At 47.1% G+C, this 21,722-nt stretch overlaps 1 protein-coding gene, 1 long non-coding RNA gene and 2 other non-coding genes across 5 annotated transcripts; 2 read left to right on the top strand and 2 right to left on the bottom strand.

The window, feature by feature from the left end:
- Positions 1-13,513: 13,513 nt before the first annotated feature.
- RPL39 (ribosomal protein L39) lies at positions 13,514-16,337 on the bottom strand. Its single transcript, XM_067722300.1, has 3 exons — positions 16,198-16,337; positions 14,872-14,975; positions 13,514-13,710 (listed from the first exon to the last, which is right to left on the bottom strand). Exons 1-3 carry the CDS (start codon positions 16,198-16,200, stop codon positions 13,662-13,664), a joined length of 156 nt encoding a protein of 51 aa, XP_067578401.1. The 5' UTR covers positions 16,201-16,337; the 3' UTR covers positions 13,514-13,661.
- On the bottom strand, positions 14,212-14,344 carry LOC137217677 (small nucleolar RNA SNORA69). The gene has a single exon (XR_010940181.1). It is a non-coding gene; the product is annotated as a small nucleolar RNA SNORA69 (small nucleolar RNA).
- A 2-nt stretch (positions 16,338-16,339) lies between the features above and the next one.
- LOC137216351 (uncharacterized) lies at positions 16,340-17,853 on the top strand. 2 transcript variants are annotated; one of them, XR_010939713.1, is made up of 3 exons: positions 16,340-16,478; positions 17,058-17,108; positions 17,575-17,853. It is a non-coding gene; the product is annotated as an uncharacterized lncRNA (long non-coding RNA). The 2 variants fall into 2 exon arrangements; XR_010939712.1 differs by having other exon boundaries at positions 17,529-17,853.
- Positions 17,854-18,676: 823 nt separating this feature from the next.
- LOC137217724 (U6 spliceosomal RNA) lies at positions 18,677-18,786 on the top strand. Its single transcript, XR_010940226.1, has one exon. It is a non-coding gene; the product is annotated as a U6 spliceosomal RNA (small nuclear RNA).
- Positions 18,787-21,722: the final 2,936 nt, after the last annotated feature.

The raw sequence follows: 21,722 nt of genomic DNA, 5'->3' as shown, positions 1-21,722 counted from the left end.
GTAATTATTGATATGTATGTTCCTATTCCCATTTTCGAAATTGTTTTGAGTTCGTTATTGTAGGTCTTTTCCTTCTCTTGTGTTTCTTGCCTAGAGAAATTCCTTTAGCATTTGTTGTAAAGCTGGTTTGGTGGTGCTGAACTCTCTCAGCTTTTGCTTGTCTGTAAAGGTTTTAATTTCTCCATCAAATCTGAATGAGATCCTTGCTGGGTAGAGGAATCTTTGTTGCAGGTTTTTCTCCTTCATTGCTTTCAGTATGTCCTGCCACTCTATTCTGGCTTGCAGGATTTCTGCTGAGAGATCTGCTGTTAACCTTATGGGGATTCCCTTATGTGTTATTTGTTGTTTTTCCCTTGCTGCTTTTAATATGCTTTCTTTGTATTTAATTTTTGACAGTTTGATTAATATGTGTCTTGGCGTATTTCTCCTTGGATTGATCCTTTATGGGACTCTCTGTGCTTCCTGGACTTGAATAACTATTTCCTTTCCCATATTAGGGAAGTTTTCAACTATAATCTCTTCAAATATTTTCTCAGTCCCTTTCTTTTTCTCTTCTTCTTCTGGAACCCCTATAATTCGAATGTTGGTGCGTTTAATGTTGTCCCAGAGGTCTCTGAGACTGTCCTCAGTTCTTTTCATTCTTTTTTCTTTATTCTGCTCTGCAGTAGTTATTTCCACTATTTTATCTTCCAGGTCACTTATCCATTCTTCTGCCTCAGTTATTCTGCTATTGATCCCATCTAGAGTATTTTTCATTTCATTTATTGTGTTGTTCATCATTGTTTGTTTCATCCTTAGTTCTTCTAGGTCCTTGTTAAATGTTTCTTGCATTTTGTCTATTCTATTTCCAAGATTTTGGATCATCTTTACTATCATTATTCTGAATTCTTTTTCAGGTAGACTGCCTATTTCCTCTTCATTTGTTAGGTCTCGTGGGTTTTTATCTTGCTCCTTCATCTGCTGTGTGTTTTTCTGTCTTCTCATTTTGCTTATCTTACTGTGTTTGGGGTCTCCTTTTTGCAGGCTGCAGGTTCGTAGTTCCCGTTGTTTTTGGTGTCTGTCTGCAGTGGCTAAGGTTGGTTCAGTGGGTTGTGTAGGCTTCCTGGTGGAGGGGACTAGTGCCTGTGTTCCAGTGGATGAGGCTGGATCTTGTCTTTCTGGTGGGCAGGTCCACGTCTGGTGGTGTGTTTTGGGGTGCCTGTGTTTTGGGGTGCCTGGGACTTATTATGATTTTAGGCAGCCTCTCTGCTAATGGGTGGGGTTGTGTTCCTGTTTTGCTAGTTGTTTGGCATAGGGTGTCCAGCACTGTAGCTTGCTGGTCATTGAGTGAAGCTGGGTGGTGGTGTCGAGATGGAGATCTCTGGGAGATTTTCACCGTTTGATATTATGTGGAGCTGGGAGGTCTCTTGTTGACCAGTGTCCTGAAGTTGGCTCTCCCACCTCAGAGGCACAGCACTGACTCCTGGCTGCAGCACCAAGAGCCTTTCATCCACATGGCTCAGAATAAAAGGGAGAGAAAGTAGAGAGAAGGAATTAGTAGAAGTAGGAAGAAAGGAAGAAAGAAAGAAGGAAAGAAAGAAAGAAAGGAGGGAAGGAAGGAAGAAAGAAAGAAAGAAGAAAAGAAGGAAAGAAGCAAAGAAAGAAAGCAAGGAGGAAGGGAGGGAGGGACGGTGCGAGGAAGGAAGGAAGGAGGGAAGGAAGGAAAAAAGAAAGAAAGAAAGAAGATAAAGTAAAATAAAGTAAAATATAATAAAGTTATTAAATTAAAAAATAATTATTAAGAAAAAAAATTTTTTTAATGGACGGATAGAACCTTAGGATAAATGGTGGAAGCAAAGCTATACAGACAAAATCTCACACAGAAGCATACACATACACACTCACAAAAAGAGGAAAAGGGGAAAAAATCATAAATCTTGCTCTCAAAGTCCACCTCCTCAATTTGGGATGATTTGTTGTCTAAAGGAGGGAAGGAAGGAAGGAAGGAAGGACGGAAGGAAAGAAAGAAAGAAAGAAAGAAAGAAAGAAAGAAAGAAAGAAAGAAAAAAGAAAGAAAGAAAGAAAGAAAAAGAAAGAAAGAAAGAAGATAAAGTAAAATAAAATAAAGTTATTAAAATTAATTATTAAGAAAAAAATTTTTTTAAAAAACGGACGGATAGAACCCTAGGACAAATGGTGGAAGCAAAGCTATACAGACAAAATCTCACACGGAAACATACACACTCACAAAAAGAGGAAAAGGGGAAAAAATCATAAATCTTGCTCCCAAAGTCCACCTCCTTAATTTGGGATGATTGGTTGACTATTCAGGTATTCCACAGATGCAGGTACATCAAGTTGGTTGTGGCGCTTTAATCTGCTGCTTCTGAGGCTGCTGGGAGAGATTTCCCTTTCTCTTCTTTGTTCTCACAGCTCCCGGGGCTCAGCTTTGGATTTGGCCCCGCCTCTGCGTGTAGGTCGCTGGAGGGCGTCTGTTTTTTGCTCAGACAGGACAGGGTTAAAGGAGCCACTGATTCGGGGGCTCTGGCTCACTCAGGCCGGGGTGCGGGAGGGGAGCGGAGTGCGGGGCGAGCCTGCGGCGGCAGAAGCCGGCATGACGGCGTGACGTTGCGCCGGCGTGACGTTGCACCAGCCTGAGGCGCGCCGTGCGTTCTCCCGGAGGAGTTGACCCTGGATCCCGGGACCCTGGCAGTGGCGGGCTGCACAGGCTCCCCGGAAGGGGGGTGTGGATAGTGACCTGTGCTCGCACACAGGCTTCTTGGTGGCGGCAGCAGCAGCCTTGGCGTCTCATGCCCGTCTCTGAGGTCCGCGCTTTTAGCCGCAGCTCGCGCCCGTCTCTGGAGCTCCTTTAAGCAGCGCTCTTAATCCCGTCTCTTCGAGCACCAGGAAACAAAGAGGTAAGAAAAAGTCTCTTGCCCCTTTGGCAGCTCCAGACTTTTCCCCGGACTCCCTCCCGGCCAGCCGTGGCGCACTAGCCCCTTCAGGCTGTGTTCACGCTGCCAACCCCATTCCTCTCCCTGCGCTCCAACCGAAGCCCAAGCCTCAGCTCGCAGCCCCACCCGCCCTGGCGGGTGAGCAGACAAGCCTCTCGGGCAGGTGAGTGCCGGTCGGCACCCATCCTCTGGGCGGGAATCTCACCGCATTGCCCTCCGCACCCCTGTTGCTGTGCTCTCCTCCGCGGCTCTGAAGCTTTCCCCCTCCGCCACCCGCAGTCTCCCGGCAATTTCCTTTTAAGGTGATGAAAATGTTCTAAAATTGAGTTTGGTAATGGCTGCACATATCTGTGAATATACTAAAAACCACTGAACTGTACACTTTAAATGAGTGAATTGTATACTCCGTGAATTATATCTTATTAAAACTGTTACTTAAAAAAAAAAACAGAAAGAACCAGAGAGAAATGTCCTCTTAGATTAGAGAGCAGTGAGAACAGAGTTACTGAATTAATGAAAGAGAAGTGAGGAGGGGCGGCCTTCAGAAAGGGAAGGAGGAAGAAGTATATAAATAGAAAGCTGACAGAGGAATTAGAAGAACTAGAGCAATGAGGTCCCTGGGTGTGGAGATAAGGCTCTTTCCAGGCCTCAGAGGCCCTGAAGCAACCCTGTAAGCTCAGTTCAGTGTGATAAATGGTGTTCACATAGGGGCCCTGGGTCATTACAACCAGGTTTAAAGTGTTTAGTATCTCTGTTGAAGAAGGCAGAGAAGTTTATGACACATCCTAAATAGGTAACAGTCTAAAAGCTTGGGTTCATATGGGCGCACTCCTCAGTCATCCAGAAAATGTACGTTTATGGAGCACACTCAACAGATAAGGTCCTCCTGAATTCAGAACATTTTAAGGGTGTGATGGTCTTTTTGATGTCAACTTGGCAAGGCTCCAGCCGCCAGTTACTCAAACACTAATCTAGGTGTTTCAGTCAAGGTATTTTGCAGATGTAATTAAAGTCCACAGTTAGCTCACTTTAAGTAAAGGAGATTATCTTAGATAACATAGGTGGGCCTGATTTAATCAGGTGCGAAGCCTTAAAAGCCGGGTTGAGGCTCTCCCAAGAAAAGAAATTCTGCCTGTGGGCAGCAGCTTCAGCCAGTGGACAGCCATGCCTGTGAGATCCTGTCTGCCTTTCCTGAAGGCCTGCCCTGGGAGTTCCCAATTTGCCTCTCAGGCCTCAAAATCACAGAAGCCAATTCCTTGCAATAAAACCCTCATTATATATCTCCTACTTGTCGTGCTTCTCTGGGTGAACACTGACTCATAAAAAAGCAACTGTGTTACTCCAAGATAATAAATTTGTGATCAAATTAAAGTTTATTCAGATGGAACATATCTAATGCCTAGATGGTGGTTTCTAATACCATTCTCCAATAAAAGGAACCAAGGTTCCTTGTCTCCCTGGAGAAATGGCTGATTCTGGGCTGGGGAAGTAGTGGATTATACCGTAAGTATAAAATAAACATCCAGGGACTTCCCTAGTGGTCCAGTGGAAGACACGGAAGAACCTTAAATGCATTATTACTAAGTGAACAAAGCCAATTCAAAAAGGCTACATACTGGGACTTCCCTGGTGGCGCAGTGGTTAAGACTTCACGCTCCCAATGCAGGGGGCTGAGGTTCGATCCCTGGTCAGGGAACTAGATCCCACAGGCTGCAACTAAGAGTTCTCATTCCGCAACTCAAAGATCCCGCTTGCTGCAAACTAAAGACCCGACGTAGCCAAATAAATAAATAAAAATCCATACGTCCATTTTGATATAAACAAATGACAGAATAAGTAAACAGGGAAGAAGAGACAAATCTCCCATGCAGAAAAATTCTGGGTAATTTATGGAGCTCCTCGTCTCTTGAAGAGTTAAAGAAGGGGGAGCATAACTCCCCACTTCTTAAGAGAGCTGCACATTGTGACTTACTTCCAAAGAGTACAGTCGGGAAGGGGGAAAACAGAGTAACTGTACAGTGGAGAAACCTGACCAACACTACTTCAGCCAGTTGATCAAGGTTAACATCAATGATAAATCATGGTGAGAGTACATACCCTTGAAATGATCTGATAAGAACGGCCCTGTGATCTTCCTTCCCCAAAACTTATAACCTCAGTCTGATAATGAGAAAAACATCAAACACAATCCAATAGAGGGGCGTCCTAAAAAATATTTGACCAGTACTCAAAACTGTCAAGCTCATGTTGTTGAACCCAAGTTCATGGGCCTGACACACAGTGAAGCCAAACAAATAGAAACATCAGAGTTTGGAGCAGAGAAAGGTTTATTGCTAGGGCCAAGCAAAGAGTTCTGATCCAAACTCAAACGTTTTGGTTTGTTTGGCCTCACTGTACATTGGGCCCACGAACTTGGGTTCGACAGCAGTCATCAGAAACAAGGAGAGGGCTTCCCTGGTGGCGCAGTGGTTGAGAGTCCGCCTGCCGATGCAGGGGACGTGGGTTCGTGCCCCGGTCCGGGAGGATCCCACGTGCCGTGGAGCGGCTGGGCCCGTGAACCATGGCCTCTGAGCCTGCGCGTCCGGAGCCTGTGCTCCACAGCGAAAGAGGCCACAGCGGTGAGAGGCCCGCGTACCGCAAAAAAAAAAAAAAAAACAAGGAGAATCTGAGACACTATCACAGCCAAGAGGAGCCTAAGGAGACATAACTACTATATGCTAAAGTGGTATCCTGGATGGGATCTTGGAGCAGAAAAAGGCTATTAGGTAAAAACTAAAAAAATCTGAATAGGGGCTTCCCTGGTGGCGCAGTGGTTGGGAGTCCGCCTGCTGATGCAGGGGACGCGGGTTCATGCCCCGGGATCCCGCGTGCCGCGGAGCGGCTGGGCCCGTGCATCAGGAGCCTGTGCTCCGCAGCGGGAGAGGCCACAGCGGTGAGAGGCCCGCGTACCGAAAAAAAAAAAAATCTGAATAAACTATGAACTTTATATTATCTTCTCGACTTTTCTCGAAATCTAATACTGTTCTAAAAAATAAAGTCTATTAAAAAACTAGAGGGACTTCCCTGGTGGTCCAGTGGCTAGGGCTCCATGCTCCCAATGCAGAGGGCCCGGGTTCGATCCCTGGTCAGGGAACTAGATCTCACATGCTGCAACTAAAAGATTCCACATGCTGCAACTAAGACCCGGTGCATCCAAATAAGTAAATAAATAAATATATTTTTAAAAAACTAGATCAGGAAAAAAATCAGATGAACAAATACTTCTGAATATGTACTCTACAAGTTTTTTTTTTTTTTTTAAGATAACTGAGTTAAATTTATTTTGTTTTATTTTTTGGCCACACTGCGCTGCTTGCGGGATCTTAGTCCCCCGACCAGGGATTGAACATGGGCCCACGGCAGTGAAAGTCCCGAGTCCTAACCACTGGACCACCAGGGAATTCCCTGTAATCTACAAGTTTTGGTACTAGACTACAAAATGAGGAGTCATTCCGCTGTTTTCATTTTTACTTTAATTTAAAAGCAAGTCTAGGGGCTTCCCTGGTGGCGCAGTGGTTGAGAGTCCACCTGCCGATGCAGGACACGTGGGTTCGTGCCCCAGTCCGGGAAGATCCCACATGCCACAGAGTGGCTGGGCCTGTGAGCCATGGCCACTGAGCCTGCGCGTCCGGAGCCTGTGCTCCACAACGGGAAAGACCACAACAGTGAGAGGCCCACGTACCGCAAAAAAAAAAAAAAAAAAAGCAAGTCTTGATGATTTAAGTGGCTGGCAGTCTGTTGACCCTCTGTTGATAGAGACTGTCCTATCTCCTAGTCAGTGCCAAATGAATGGCTTTTCTACCCCAAAGAGACTTTAGCAGGTAGTCCCCCCCAGTAGATAACCTCGCTTTCTATTTCATTAAAAAGACGGAAATCACCTAAAAAGAATTTGTTCAGCTTCCTGCAACCAAACCTATGACCTGATCTGCATGTGCACCCATTTTTCCCTTCCTGTGCTCCTGTTATAACAGTTACCACTGATGCAGTGTTAACTGTGTGCCAGGCACTATGGTAATGCAGGTTGCGTGCCATTTCAGTAAACAAGAAAAAAAGGTTGCGTGCCATTTCAGTAAACAAGAATGTCTCCCGCCATCAAACCATCAGCCACTGCAGATGTCCCGACCGCGCGCCCTGAGGGGAATTCGGATGAAGAGAAACAGGATACTGGCCCTAGATAGTTAAGATGCATATCTAAGGAATGATTTCCATGAGCCCAGACTCTTGCATCTTCCCATACATAGAAAAGTGCTGAAATCATTAACTTGAGAGGTCTGTTTTTTAGTGATTAGCAGTAATCTTCTGATGTTTGATGATATTTTTTTTCCAGCAAAAACTCCCCTATATCGTGGCTCCTCCCTTGCCTCTCTGGAACATTTCCTCAGAGCTCTCTGAGAGGCTATCTCTCCTGGGCTGTAGTCCTCACTAAGGTCCCCGAATAAAACATAACTTGCAACTTTTAGCTTGTGGGAGTTTTTGAGGGTTTTTTTTTTAGTCGATAGTAAGCATATTGCATGCATTATCTCCTTTAATCGTCACACCGAAATTCCGAGGTTCTCATAATTTCCCCATTTTATAGTCAAGGAAAACTGAGACTCAGGGAAAGTAAGTGACTTGCCCAAGTTCTCACAGCTAGAAGGTGTTAGAACCAAGTGTTCCAACCCAGACTCCAGAGTCTGACCTCTTAACTCCTAGGCTCTCCTCCTCTGTGAGACAAATCCCTACTCCTGTGCTCTGACTCATCACTTCCCAGCCCTTGGGAGCTTTGATCCACTGACGATTTGTATTGTCCACTCTGTGTTCCTACTTCTTCCCTTCTGTGCCCTTCACATCATTATGCAAACAAGCTGTCACTCCCCAGGTCAAGACAAAACCCCTCCTCTAACCCCACAGGTTTCTCCAGTTCTCTCTTGACTCGAATATTCACTACTCAACTGTCAATATTGAGTATCTTCACCTGGAAGGCTTACAGCCATCCTGTGCTAAATATACCCCAAACTGAACCCTTGACCACTCCGCTTTCCCACCAGAAAACTATTCTCATGGTCTTTCCCTCTCAGCGAATGACACCACCAACCACCTTGTTGCTCAAGCCAGAAACTTGGGCATCATCCTTGCCACTTCCCTCTACCTCTTCTCCTACACTCAGTCACAAGTCTTGTTGATTCTATGAAATCTCTCCTCTGTCCATTTAACTCCATCTCCACTGCCTCTGCCCTAGTGCTGGCCACCATCCTTTCTCATGCGGACTACAAACCACAGCCTCTTACTAGTCTCTACTTCTAGCCTATGCTGTCCCATCCCCAGCCAGTCTGATCTTAGCACTCCACGCACTAACCCCGGTTATTTCTTAAACCCAAACCCGATAGGCATCTGTCCATTTTCAAGCCCTTCAATGTTTTTCTGGGCCTCAAGATGCAATCCAAGCTCTGTCTCAAGGCTTTGAGCCTCCCACTGATCTGGCCTCTGCTTACTCTCCAGCTTCCTCCTTCATTACTACTTCCTCTGGGCACCCCTCTCCCGCCACCCCCGAGTATGTCCCCTTCCCACACTTCTGCCACACAGAGTGACTTTCAGTTCCCTAAATTCTCCCAGCTTTCTATTTATTTTTTAGGGGGGGGTTGCCCACATGGCATGTGGGATCTAGTTCCCCGCCCAGGGATCGAACCCACGCCCCGTGCAGTGGAAGCGTGGAGTCTTAACCACTGGACCACCAGGGAAGTCCCTCCCAGCTTTCTCCTGATTGGGCCTTTTCACAGTCTGTATCCTCTGTGTAGCACATGAACACACCACACTCCACCCGCCAGATCTAACTCCTCTTTGGCCTTCGGGGCTCAGCTTGCTCTTCCTCAGCTCCTCACTCCCATGTTCAGGTCAGGTTCCCAAGGACCTAGTGCCTTCCTCAGCACAGCACTTAGCATCGGGGGCTGTGGCTGTCTGCACATTCGTCTGTCCCCTGCAGACTGTGAGCCGGTGAAAATGGGGGCCTGTGGATGTGGCTCACCCCTGCAGCCCAGCACCCAGCACCCAGCGCCATGCATCCACCTCGTAGTCTGTGTTGGGTGTTTGCGGAATGAACAAGTGGGAGTCGGAGGCAGCTGACCTTGAACTAGAGCCACAGGCTTTCTGATTAAACTAATAGTTGTTTCTTTGTAGGTCATTTGCGTTCTGTTCCAATGCCTTTCTCCCTTTGGTGGCCCCAGTGGAAACACTTTTTCTAATGAATCAGATATACATTTAGAGACTTACAAATGTAGCATTAGAGGTTCATGATTTAGAACCAGTTTCCTCATTTTGAGCGGCAGAAAACTGAAGTCCCCAAAGCTGACGTGGTTTGTTAGTAGCAGGCTCATTGTAGCTGTAAAACTGGGACTATATCTTGTCTTACTTCCGTTACTCTGGTACCTAACTGTTGGTAATGCCTGTCTTCTTTCATTTAAACGGTAAGGTAGGTTGCACTGTGACTGTGGCTTTCACGATTAGCCATGTGTTAACATTAAATGGGGCTGGGACTTCCCTGGTGGCGCAGTGCCACAACTACTGAAGCCCGCGCGCCTAGAGCCCGTGCTCCGCAACAAGATAAGCCACCGCAATGAGAAGCCCGTGCACTGCAACGAAGAGTAGCCGCCGCTCGCCACAAGTAGAGAAAGCCCGCGCGCAGCAACAAAGACCTAATGCAGCCACAACTAAATCAATTAATTAATTAATTAAAAAAAGAGAGAACGCAGTTCCACTTAGGGTCAGGCTGAGGCACAAGTCCTGTCCCACTGCTCCTGGGTCTCAAGTGACAGCTTTGGACATGCAGCTGCAGGTGGCCTCATCAGTGACCATAGTTCAAGTGCAGGTGTTGGCCCACCAGTGTGGTGAATGAGGTGCTCCTACAGAGGGTGAGTAGTGAGAACAGTGCCATTCCCTACTCGTTATGCCTGAGTTTTCATGATGTGCCCGATTCTCCACATTCTTTCCCTAGTGCCTTAAGCCCCAGCTACCTACCTACCAACCACGCATGCGCACACACACACCATTTGCCTCCTCGTGAACCTGGGTGAGGCCTTCCCGCAACTCCCCAGGCAAGTCATTCCTCCTTCACCCTTTGTAAACACACGTTAAGGCATCGATTAGTTTTCTCCGAGGGTTTGCCACCCACCCTCCCTCCCTCCGTTCCCAGACGGGCATATCTGATGTGCACAGGTACAGATGCACGGCACGCTCTCTTGACTGCAATACCTGTGAGGGTCATACTTGCCTCTGGCTCCCCAAATACCCAACGTTTTGTATAAGCAGGGGCTTCATGTTTGCTTCTCTGGGCTAAAACACCCTCAGGGAAGGGTAAATGGTTAATACTTCACCCTGTTCTTTCCAAGAAAATCTACTTCCTGTTCAATCTGGTTCTCATTGCCATTCCTGCTGACAGCAGCTACCTGCCATGTTAAGTACTCAAACTGTTAGTTGCTATCAGCAGGAATGAGAATTGTGGGACTTTTTTTTTACCCTGGCCAATGAAAGCACCAATTCCTAACCACTGGACTGACAGGGAATTCCCCTTTCTTATTTTTTATTTATTTATTATTTATTTATTTATTTATTTTTGCGTTACGCGGGTCTCTCACTGTTGTGGCCTCTCCCGTTGCGGAGCACAGGCTCCGGACGCGCAGGCTCAGTGGCCATGGCTCACGGGCCCAGCCGCTCCGCGGCACGTGGGATCTTCCCGGACTGGGGCACGAACCCGTGTCGCCTGCATTGGCAGGCGGACTCTCAACCACTGCGCCACCAGGGAAGCCCTTCTCTTTTTTAAATTTTATTTTCTTGTTTGAGAATTGTTTAACTTTTTTTCATCTGTAAAATGGGAGAATTATCTGCTAGGACTGATCCTTGACCGACATTATCATTCAATCCTTACAAACCCGAAGTAGGTATGATTCTGGATAAGTCTCCTGATGTTTCCACAGCTGGTTCAGTAACAGAGGTGGGATTCACCTGGAGGTGAGTGTAAGGCCCAGGATTTTCGTCCTCAAGTCACCCTACCTCCTTTCTTTCCAAGACCTCGAGGGGTTACTCTACTCCAAATTCAAATCCTGGAACTAGAAGGGAACTGGCATCTCTCCAAAGGCTGACACTAAGCACCAACTCCATGCCAGCTCTGCCTGATGTCCCCCCTGACAACCTGCCCCTTCCCACTGTCTTCGGTCCCTGTGTCTTATTTTTGCTTTATCCACCATACAGCCCACATCTGCTGGGGAGGGGTCCACACCAAAACTTTAATCCTGCTTACTCCCCATTCCTCTTCCCCGTTTCCTAGTTAGGCGCTGAGTCAACTGCTTCAGTGCGTTATTAACTTCATCCTCAAAGCCCTCTGAGGGAGGTCCCACATTGCAGATGACACTGAGGCTTACAGCTGGTGCATGAAGAGCCGGATTTGAATGCAGACTATGCAGTCTTGCCACTCCAGACTGCTAACTCTTGGCCACCACTCTGCTGCTGCCTGCTTCTCAGTAGGCCATCGAGGGATGGCCAGCATCACCACGGAGTTGACTGTCTTTTAAAAGCTGATCTTATGCTGCACCTCTTATAGGTAAATATAAGTCCTAAATATCTCAAAGCTCCCATTCCTCCCTTCAGGAAGCAGCAATCTAGTCCACCGAGGAAACAAATACCGGCACTTACTGCACGAGGCAGTGAGGAACCACTGGATCCAGGACCTGTGTCCAACCCCAGGCTCAAAAGAAACCCCTTTTACACGGCCAACCAACCCTGGTATCCATCATTTTCCCTTTCAATTTTAATCCTCCTTATTCAAGGTCTATAGAGAAAGCTCCCTCTGCCGTGTGACCTTGGCCTTGTCATAACCTCCCCGGGCTCAGCGAGGAGCCTACCTACTCTGAATGGTGAGGGTGAGGTATTCCTAATACTCCAAAATGGTTAGAAATTTCCATCACATGACTGTTAATTAATTGTATCAAGTCCCTCTGCCTTGGACTTGAATAACATTTTTAGCACATTAACGTTTACCAACTGCTGTTCACACAGTGGCAGCTGTCTTTGAATATGAAGGAAACACTGATGCAATAAGAGAAAATATTTGAAATCTAGGAGCTTGTAAAGGAAGTGGAAGTGTTTTTCCAAGATCTGTTGGCAGCTCCCACGTTCTTGGGCTGGTGGGTATTCTGCAGCCCACCCTTCAAAATTCTGGTGCGCACAGTGGTGCTTCTCAAGGACCGTGGTCATGAGCCTCCTAGTTTGGTTACAGGTCAGGGGCCCCTCGGTTGTGCAAGGGGTGCAACCACCATTTGCTGCACTCTGACAGCTCCTGTCACTTGCTTTATCGGCTCTGTCCAGTGCAGGCTCCCTACAAGCTGGGTAGGGAGTTAGCACTAAACCTGACCCCCTTCCTCTGCGGCAGTTCCAGCCTAATTCCACAGGTAACTAGCTGGGGCACTCTGGCTTTCTCCCATCTTTCCCAGACATTAGATATGGCCTGTGTATTGGCCCATTACTAGCCTAACGTACATCTGTCTATCCATCAGTTAAACTCAAGTACCTAAGAATAGTGCCTGGCCTGTAAATTCGAATGTATTACATGTCAAAAATACTCTTGATTTCTTTCAACCATTTAAAAATGCAGGGCCGGGCTTCCGTGGTGGCGCAGTGGTTGAGTCCGCCTGCCAATGCAGGGGACACAGGTTTGTGCCCCGGTCCGGGAAGATCCCACATGCCGTGGAGCGGCTGGGCCCGTGAGCCATGGCCGCTGAGCCTGCGCGTCCGGAGCCTGTGCTCCGCAACGGGAGAGGCCACAACAGTGAGAGGCCCATATACTGCAATAAATCAATAAATAAATAAATAATAAAAATGGAGGGACTTCCCTGGTGGCACGGTAGTGGTTAAGAATTGGCCTGCCAATGCAGGCGACACAAGTTCGAGCCCTGGTCCGGGAGGATCCCACATGCCACGGAGCAACTAAGCCCGTGCGCCACAACTACTGAGCTCGTGCGCAGCAACAGAGACCCAACGCAGCCAAAAATAAATACATAAATTTATTTTAAAATAAATTTTAAAATGCATAATTTTAGTTCACAGGCCATATGAAAACAGTCAGCAGACCAGTTTGCCAATCCCTGGCTCACATGATTCCTACTCTGAGGACTGGCACCACAGAACAGTATATGAAGATGCTTTTTATGGGACTTCCCTGGCAGTCCAGTGGTTAAGACTGCACGAGTTCGATCCTTGGTCAGGGAACTAAGACCCTGCCTGCATCGTGGCATGCCCCCCACCCACAAAAGCCTTTTATTTTAAGAAGGTGCTACCCTCAGGTATGAGGATGACACATACATGCACTTCCCATAACAGTAGGTATAAGAGCTGCAAGTTACAGGGAGCTATTAAACAACAAAATCTAAAAAAAACAGTTCCTTACTTTTACTAGACATACTTCTAAGTACCTGGTAACTAGAGAACATTTCTATCATTGGACAGTCCTGTGTTACATCTGATAGGAGGAGTATTTATTCAGTACATCATCACAAACCAGAATAATACAATAACAGTTCCAACAAAAGGTTCACATGTTTATTACAGAGCTACACAGTGAGCAGTGATGAGGAAAGCTCAAGAGGAGAGAGCATCAAACACAGGCAGCTGTTCCAGACACTAGTGATGTTCTGATAATGTGTGTGAATTCATATGTGAGGCTCATTATAGACCCAGCTTGGTTCTTCTCCAATGTCTTCTCTTAGAGTTGTACCTACACAGAAGGAAATCACAAATTACAAAGGCAGTCTGACCTCAATTTAGCTGCTCTTACTGACCACAAACTTTGCCTTGAAGTACCATAAAAATCTTTGAAAGAAAAAGCGTTCCACTTTCCCTACCGTTAACAAGTTTGGAGCTCATTTTGGAGAGTAAAAAACGATTTGCTAGATGTGTTAAAGAACTAGTCAAAGCAATTTTTTACCTCTCAAAATGATTCCAGGCTAAGGAAAATATACACTGGTTCCTTATAGGGACTAAGTAGTGGAGAAGCTCTCTCCTCTCCCCAAGTGTACGCTCATTCACTTTTGATTCAACAGACCTGGGGTAGACCCAGAGACATATAACCTCCCCTTCTAAATTATATCAAAACCAGTAATTCTACATAATACGTCACACATACAAAAAAGCTCTTGCATAATTTTAATACTACATTAACACCCTCAGTCACTTCAATACCACAGCCAAGTTATTTGCAGAGCTAAGGCCATCTCAGAAATGTTCATGTCAATCTGTCATGATTTTACCCCCATAAAAGGCAAAATCAAAAATGATCAACACAGATTTTCTTTCAGCAGGATTATGTCAGTACTTCCACGAAACGGAGCACTGTAATTGCAACCTGCTTTCAATACATTTTAAAAGTTAGACAACACACACACAAAAAGCCAGACCACAGAGCAAGAGACCAGCATCTGATAACTGCAGGTACCCTCTATTGAGCTAGGCACTGAGCTTTATATACATTTCTTTCACTCCTCACAACTATAAAGGCAGGTCCTACCATCATTGGATGAGGACACGATAAACCAAAGGCTGCAATTAATTGGCCTATAAAGCTACAGTGGGTGGTGATTTCACATGTGTAACTGGCTAAATGAATTAAGGAAATGGGCCTTCCATCTTATGTTCTGGCTCAGACTGAAGACAACAAGGAAATTAACAAATATTGGAGGAGTGTCTGCCCCTAAGCTCAGCTGTGGGCTGACTGTGTCCAGAAACCCAGAAGAAGCACATTAAAAAAAAAACCCCAAAAGAATTTCAGAATGGTGGCTCAGGACGAATTAAACTGCATATAACTTTCAATTGTGCATTTACACCCCCAAAGTAATCCTAAGTTCAACAAAACACAAGGGTGGGGAGTGTTTGCCTTTACCTGATTTTATTACCAGTTTTCATTCGAATCCATTGGGGAATGGGACGATTCTGCTTTTGTTTCTTAGCCAGAAATCGCTTGATCCTGAAAGTCTTGTGAGAAGACTGGGAAGGAAATGCAATCAATTTAACAGCAATACCAGAACTTGCTCCAATGATTCAAAGTCAAGAACTCCCTAAATCCAACAAATATTCAAATACTTAACATATACCAAGAACAACCCTCTCGATGCTAAACCCATCACTGCCCTTTGCTTTGTTCCTCACTTCTCCGGAGGCAGATACCATAATTCCCACTGTTCAAAGAAAAATCAGTAGTCAGGGAGGTAGGTAACCTGCCCCAAAGCAGAGTATTAATGTGCAGATTTGGCTGGGATTCAAACCCAGGTCCTCTCTGCTCCAAGGCTAGGGCGTGTTCCAGTCTTCCCTGCTGTCAACCCAGGACTGAGAGGACTATAGTCAGAGATGGCGGGGACTAAAGCACGTGGTTTTCAGGAACAATCCCTTGCAAGTCAGTGAGTCTCAGCGCACTATTTTATACACCAGAGTACTGGGACTTCCCTGGTGGTCGAGTGGTTAGGATCCCACGCTTCCACTGCTGGGGACCCCGGTTCGATCCCTGGTCGGGAATCCAAAAAGCCACACGGAGCGGCAAAAAAAAAAAAAAAAAGATTTACACAAAGTCCCTGACTTTCGGTAAATCTGTTCTAGCCCTCTGACCATTTTGGTATTAATTCTAACTCTATTTAAAACGTCACTTTCCCAAGGATGACTTTCCCAGCTTCCCGTCACATTCAGAGCACATCACCCCTTGATCCAGGCGTTTCTACGAGGTGACGTTCAAGTCCCTTAACAAAGGGCTAAAAAGTCCTGTAATCTCATAGCGTGGAAGGATCCTGGCACCCAAGTAAAAACACTCTTCGAAAACCAGCAGCCTACATTGCCTTTTCGATGCCAGGAACATCCCGCGTGTCGCAGGCAGCCCGAAGTCAGGCCACGATTTCTGGGGTACCCCCTCGACTTCTCTTCTTGCCCCCGAAACAGAGTTCGCTCCGGGAAAAACGGGAATCCCTGCCCGCCTGAGCAGTGGCCTGGAGCACAGAGCGCCCCTTCGGACCTCGCGGGGCCGGCACAGCCCGCCCCTCCCCAGGTGCTCGCTCGCTTCCCAGCAGGCCCGCGGACTGGAGCCGTGGCCCAACTCCATCTCCTCTGGAAAAGGCCTTAAAAAGGGTCCCGCACATCGGCGCAGCCCGCGGCACCGGCGAGCTCGCGGGGACCTCAGATCTCGGAAAGCCACCCCAGACCCGATGGTAATGGATGGACTTACCATGGCGATGATCAAATCCAGCCGCAGATAGAATGGAGGACAAGAGAAAAGAGGGAGAATCAAGCGGAAGTACGTGTTTTAGAGGGCGCCGCCGGGGGCCGGGCTTGGGGAGGACACGCCATGAGCCAACCATCGCCCCCTGGCGGCCGCTCTCTGCGCAAGCTACCGTGAGGCCGTGGGAAACTGCGCTCATTCGTGCGAAATGGAATTCCCTTTGCTTCAGTTCCGTAATCGGGTTTTTCAGGACCCCGTTAGTGTGCCAGGGGCACCCTGTGTCATGGGTGAGACACACAGTCCGTGATAACTGCCAAGGCAGAAACCCTTCCGAAGGCGGGAGGAGCGGAGTGGGCGGGGCTATCTCCAAGGAGGGCGGGGAAGAGGTTATGTCCCGGCGCAAGGGACTTCGGTCCTGCGTTTGGGAGGGAGCGCGCCTAGGGGTGGGGGCTGGGAACGCCCCGCCGGAGTGGACTAGGGGGTTGGCCCCCGGCTCTTTCTCGGCGGTTGTGTCCACTAGGCTGGGCCGTGCGGGATGGGAATGTACAGTGGTGTTGGCCATGGGGCGTTAGACTAGGCAAGAGGCTGCCAATCAAGGGTTTTTTTTTTCCTTTCCAGTTATATTGAGATATAATTGACATACAGCACTGTATAACCAATCAAGGTTTTACACAACGCAGAGTACTAAGGATCACGGCCCCAATCAAGGTTTTAAACTGAGAAAGTTCTGGACAGAACATTCCCTTGGCTGCTAGGAAGCTCAGACTGACTTTGTAACCCACCTTTGGCAAAATGTACAGGAATTAATGGCACACGTTTTGGATGTTAATGTTCCCCGTTTTCATCTTTTTCTTCTCCCCATTTAGGAATAAAGATCTCTACAGTCACTTCAAGCATTTTTGCACCAATAGATTAAGGTAAGGGTTTTTAACCTGGGGTCCACAAGGGTCAATGTATAGAATTCACAGGGTACGAACGTGGATGGAAAAAAAATCACAACTTCGTTTTCATCAAACTCTGAAATGTAGTGCTTTCTTTATTTACAAATGTAGACAACAAACTACAGTGACATTAGCAGTACCTGTGACTTGGTCACCAATAGAAATCAAAGATGGTTTCATATCACACTGCAGTTGATGCAGATGTCTCGAAATATCATTTATGTACTCATCACTTCTTTGAAATTACAGTAGACCCACAAGAACTCTGTTAATCCTGTATGTTGCTATAGTACACATTTCTTTTAGAAAATATTTTGATAGCTGTATCGCAGTGTGATTGGTTTTCTTTATCATCCTGTGTACTTTGTTTTATGCATTTAAAAACATTCTGAGAAGGACTTCCCTGGTGGCGCAGTGGTTAAGAATCTGCCTGCCAATGCAGGGGACACGGGTTCGAGCCCTGGTCCTGGAAGATCCCACATGCCACGGAGCAACTAAGCCCGTGCGCCACAACTACTGAGCCTGCACTCTGGAGCCCACGGGCCACAACTACTGAAGCCCGCGCGCCTAGAGCCCGTGCTCCGTACCAAGACAAGCCACCGCAATGAGAAGCCTGCGCACCGAAACGAAGAGTAGCCCCCGCTCGCCGCAACTAGAGAAAGCCTGCCTGCAGCAACGAAGACCCAATGCAGCCAAAAATAAATAAATAAAATTTATTAAAAAAAACCACAAAACGATTCTGAGGGACTTCCTTGGCGATCCAGTGGTTAAGAATTGCCTTCCAATTCAGGGAACGCGGGCTCGATCCCTGGTTGGGGAACTAAGATCCCACATGCTCCGGGGCAACTAAGCCTGTGTATCACAACTACTGAGCATGTGAGCCACAACTAGAGAGCCGCGTGCCAAAACAAAGGATCCCGCATGTCACAATAAAGATTCCGCATGCCGCAACTAAGACCCAACGTAGCCAAAAATAAAATAAAATATATATTTTTAATTCTGAAAATAAGTCCAGAAACTTTCTCAGACTGCCAAATGGTTCTATGGCACAAAAATGGTTTCGAATCCCTGGATTGGGGTAGTGACAGATGGTAGAACAAACAAACTAAGTAGGAGGCTTTGGAAATAGTCTAAACAAGAAGTGATGGTGGGGGGCTCCCACGGTGGCACAGTGGTTGAGAGTCTGCCTGCCAGTGCAGGGGACACGGGTTCGAGCCCTGGTCTGGGAGGATCCCGCATGCCGCGGAGCTACTGGGCCCGTGAGCCACAACTACTGAGCCTGCGCGTCTGGAGCCTGTGCTCCGCAACAAGAGAGGCCCGTGCACCGCGATGAAGCGTGGCCCCCGCTCTCTGCAACTAGAGAAAGCCCTCGCACAGAAACGAAGACCCAACACAGCCAAAAATAAATAAATTAATTAATTTTTTTTAAAAAAGAGTTAGATAAATAAATAAATTTATTTTTTTTAAAAAAAGAAGTGATGGTGGCACAAAGTAAGGTAGTCACCATGACGTTGAATAAGAAGAAACAAGATCAAGAGGTGATTGTGGTACCCGCTTCGGCAGCACATATACTAAAATTGGAAGGATACAGAGAAGATTAGCATGGCCCCTGCGCAAGGATGACACGCAAATTGGGGCAGCGTTCCGTATTTTTTTGAATGTTCTCAAATGGTTACATATGTGGGGAAAAAAAAGGTGATTGTGACATAAAGTTAACAGGTCTTAGTCCCAGGTCTCTGCCTTGGGCAACTGGATGCTGGTGCCTTAGATCTAGAGAGGGAATACAGAAACCATAGGAAGCTTGAGCCCAATTTAATAATTACCGGGGTTTTGTTTGTTTGCTTTTTGGCTACGCCATGTGGCTTTCGGGATCTTAGTTCCCCGACCAGGGATCAAACCTGTGCCACCTGCAGTGGAAGCACGGAGTCCCAACCACTGGACTGCCAGGGAATTCCCGAATAATTACCAGTTTTTAACAGCAACAGTTTAGTTACTTTAATCCCACCCAGTTTTTAGATTCAGACCCTCATCCAAATTTACATTTAATTCAAGTGAGACCTTGGGCTTCTTACCTTGGATTTTTATTATTTACTTAAGAGCCAGTATTTTCTTTTTGGTGACCAGAAGGAAGGAGCAACAAATAAGCCTTTAGTAGATGAATTATCATCGTCATCATCATCGTCATCATAGCTACCATTTCCTCCGGTTTAGAGTGGGACTGACACTGTGCTAAGAGCTTATATAAATCATCCTTTTAATTCTTACAGCTTTATAGGACACTTGTTGTTCTTTCCTTCTGCATTGCATGGCACCCGCTCTGAGTTTCTTTTGCTGATTCTTCCTTATCTCACTTACTTTTTAACATTGGAGAGCCCTGAGGTTCAGATTTGGACCTCTTCTCTTTTCTATATACACTCCCTTCCTTGGTGACCTCATCCAACATCATGGCTTTAAATGTTTTCTTGGACTTCCCCCGCGGTCCAGTGGTTAAGACTCGGCGCTTCCACTGCAGGGGCCACGGGTTTGATCCCTGATCAGGGAAGTAAGATCCCGCATGCCACACAGCACGGCCAAAAAAAAGAGAAAAGTTTAAATACTCTCTTGGTTGACGACACCCAAATGTATGTCTCCAGCCTGGATGTCTCCTTGAACTACTACCTTCAACGTCCCCACCTGGATGTCTAATAGATGTCTTTAAACTTAATGTGTCCCAAACAGAACTCCTGATATTTCACCGTCAGCTGGCTCCCTCAAAAGTCCTTCCCATCTCAGCAGATGGCACCTCCATTCTTCCTGTTGCTTAGGCCAAAATTTATTTTCCACTCTTCTCTTTTTAAAAAAATACTTCCTCTTTTTTAAAAAAATTTTTTTAAATTTTATTTTTAGCTGCGTTGGGTCTTCATTGCTTCGCGTGGGCTTTCTCTAGTGGTGGCGAGTGGGGTTACTCTTCGTTGCGTGCGCAGGCTTCTCATTGCTGAGGCTTCTTCTGTTGCGGAGCACAGGCTCTAGGCGCGAGGGCTTCAGTAGTTGCGGCTCGTGGGCTCAGTAATTGCGGCTCATGGGCTTAGTTGCTCCGTGGCATGTGGGATCTTCCCGGACCAGGGATTGAACCTGTGTCCCCTGCATTGGCAGGCGGGTTCTTAACCACTGCACCACCAGGGAAGCCATCCACTCTTCTCTTTTCTCTCACATCCCATATCCAATTTGTCAGCAAATCTGGTCAGTTTGACTTTGAAATTTATGCAGTACCTCAAAATGTGACTTTATTTGGAGGTAGGGTCGTTACAGAGGTAATCAAGTTAAAATGAGGCTGGCTAGGGACTTCCCTGGTGTTCCAGTGACTAAGACTCCACGCTTCCAATGCAGGGGGTCTGGATTCGATCCCTGGTCAGGGAACTAGATCCCACATGCCACAACTAAGAGTTCACATGCTGCAACTGAGACCTGGCACAGCCAAATAAATAAATAAATATTTTTTAAAAATGAGGCTGCCTAGTGTGGGCCCTCATACAGTCTGACTGGTGTCCTCATCAGAAGAGATTAGGACACACAAGGAGACACCAGGGATGCTCGCGTGCATGCAGAAAGGCCATGTGAGGACACAATAGGAAGGTGGCCGGCCACCCGCGAGCCAAAGAGAGAGGCCTCAGGAGAAACCAGACCTGCTGATGCCTCGATCTCAGGCTTCTCGCCTCCAGAACTGTGAGAAACTTCCATTGTTTAAGCCACCCAATCTGTGGTATTTTGTCATGGCAGCTCTCACCAACTAAGACAGGTGGGATCAGGACATGGGGAGTGGGGAGAAGGGCATTCCAGCTAGAAGGAACAGCATGCCACCAGTCACAAGCCAATGTGCTGTACCTCCTGATTGGCTGGAGCCAGGGAGGCAAGTTTCAGGGGCTGGAATTCCACAGAGCTGGGTCCCATAGGGTCAGAAAGGACAACGGCTGTGAAGAGGCTCCCGGATTTGACATAGGGTGCTCCCTGGTGCCCTTGGAAGTTGGGCAGTATACACGGGATGTGAGGAAGGGGGCAAGAGGAGAAAGAGTGGGTGGTGAAGTGGGGGCAGGGCTTGTGGGGAGGAGAGGCTTTTAGGACGTTTGGGTGTGAAGAGGAGACAAAGGAGGGCAGTGAGAGAGGGTGGTGAGCTCAAGAATTGGTCATTTCTGAGACTTCCCTGGCGGTCCAGTGGTTACGACTCCATGTTCCCAAGGCAGGGGGCACAGGTTCGATTCCTGGTCAGGGAACTAAGATCCCACATGCCGTAGGGCGCGACCTAAAAATAAATAATAATTTTTTTTTTTTTTTTGCGGTACGCGGGCCTCTCACTGTTGTGGCCTCTGCCGTTGCGGAGCACAGGCTCCGGACACGCAGGCTCAGCGGCCATGGCTCACGGGCCCAGCCGCTCCACGGCATGTGGGATCCTCCTGGACCGGGGCATGAACCCGTGTCCCCTGCATCGGCAGGCGGACCCTCAACCACTGTGCCACCAGGGAAGCCCCCAATAATTTTTTTTTAAAGTTTGAAAAAATGTATGTACTCAGTTGCTTATAGAAGAATTATTTCTAACAGCCCCAAACAGGAAACTAT

Source organism: Pseudorca crassidens, chromosome X (genome assembly GCF_039906515.1).
Source record: "Pseudorca crassidens isolate mPseCra1 chromosome X, mPseCra1.hap1, whole genome shotgun sequence".
NCBI lineage: Eukaryota > Metazoa > Chordata > Mammalia > Artiodactyla > Delphinidae > Pseudorca > Pseudorca crassidens.
Note: the sequence above shows the minus strand (reverse complement) of the source record. Positions and strands in the feature narration are given on the sequence as shown.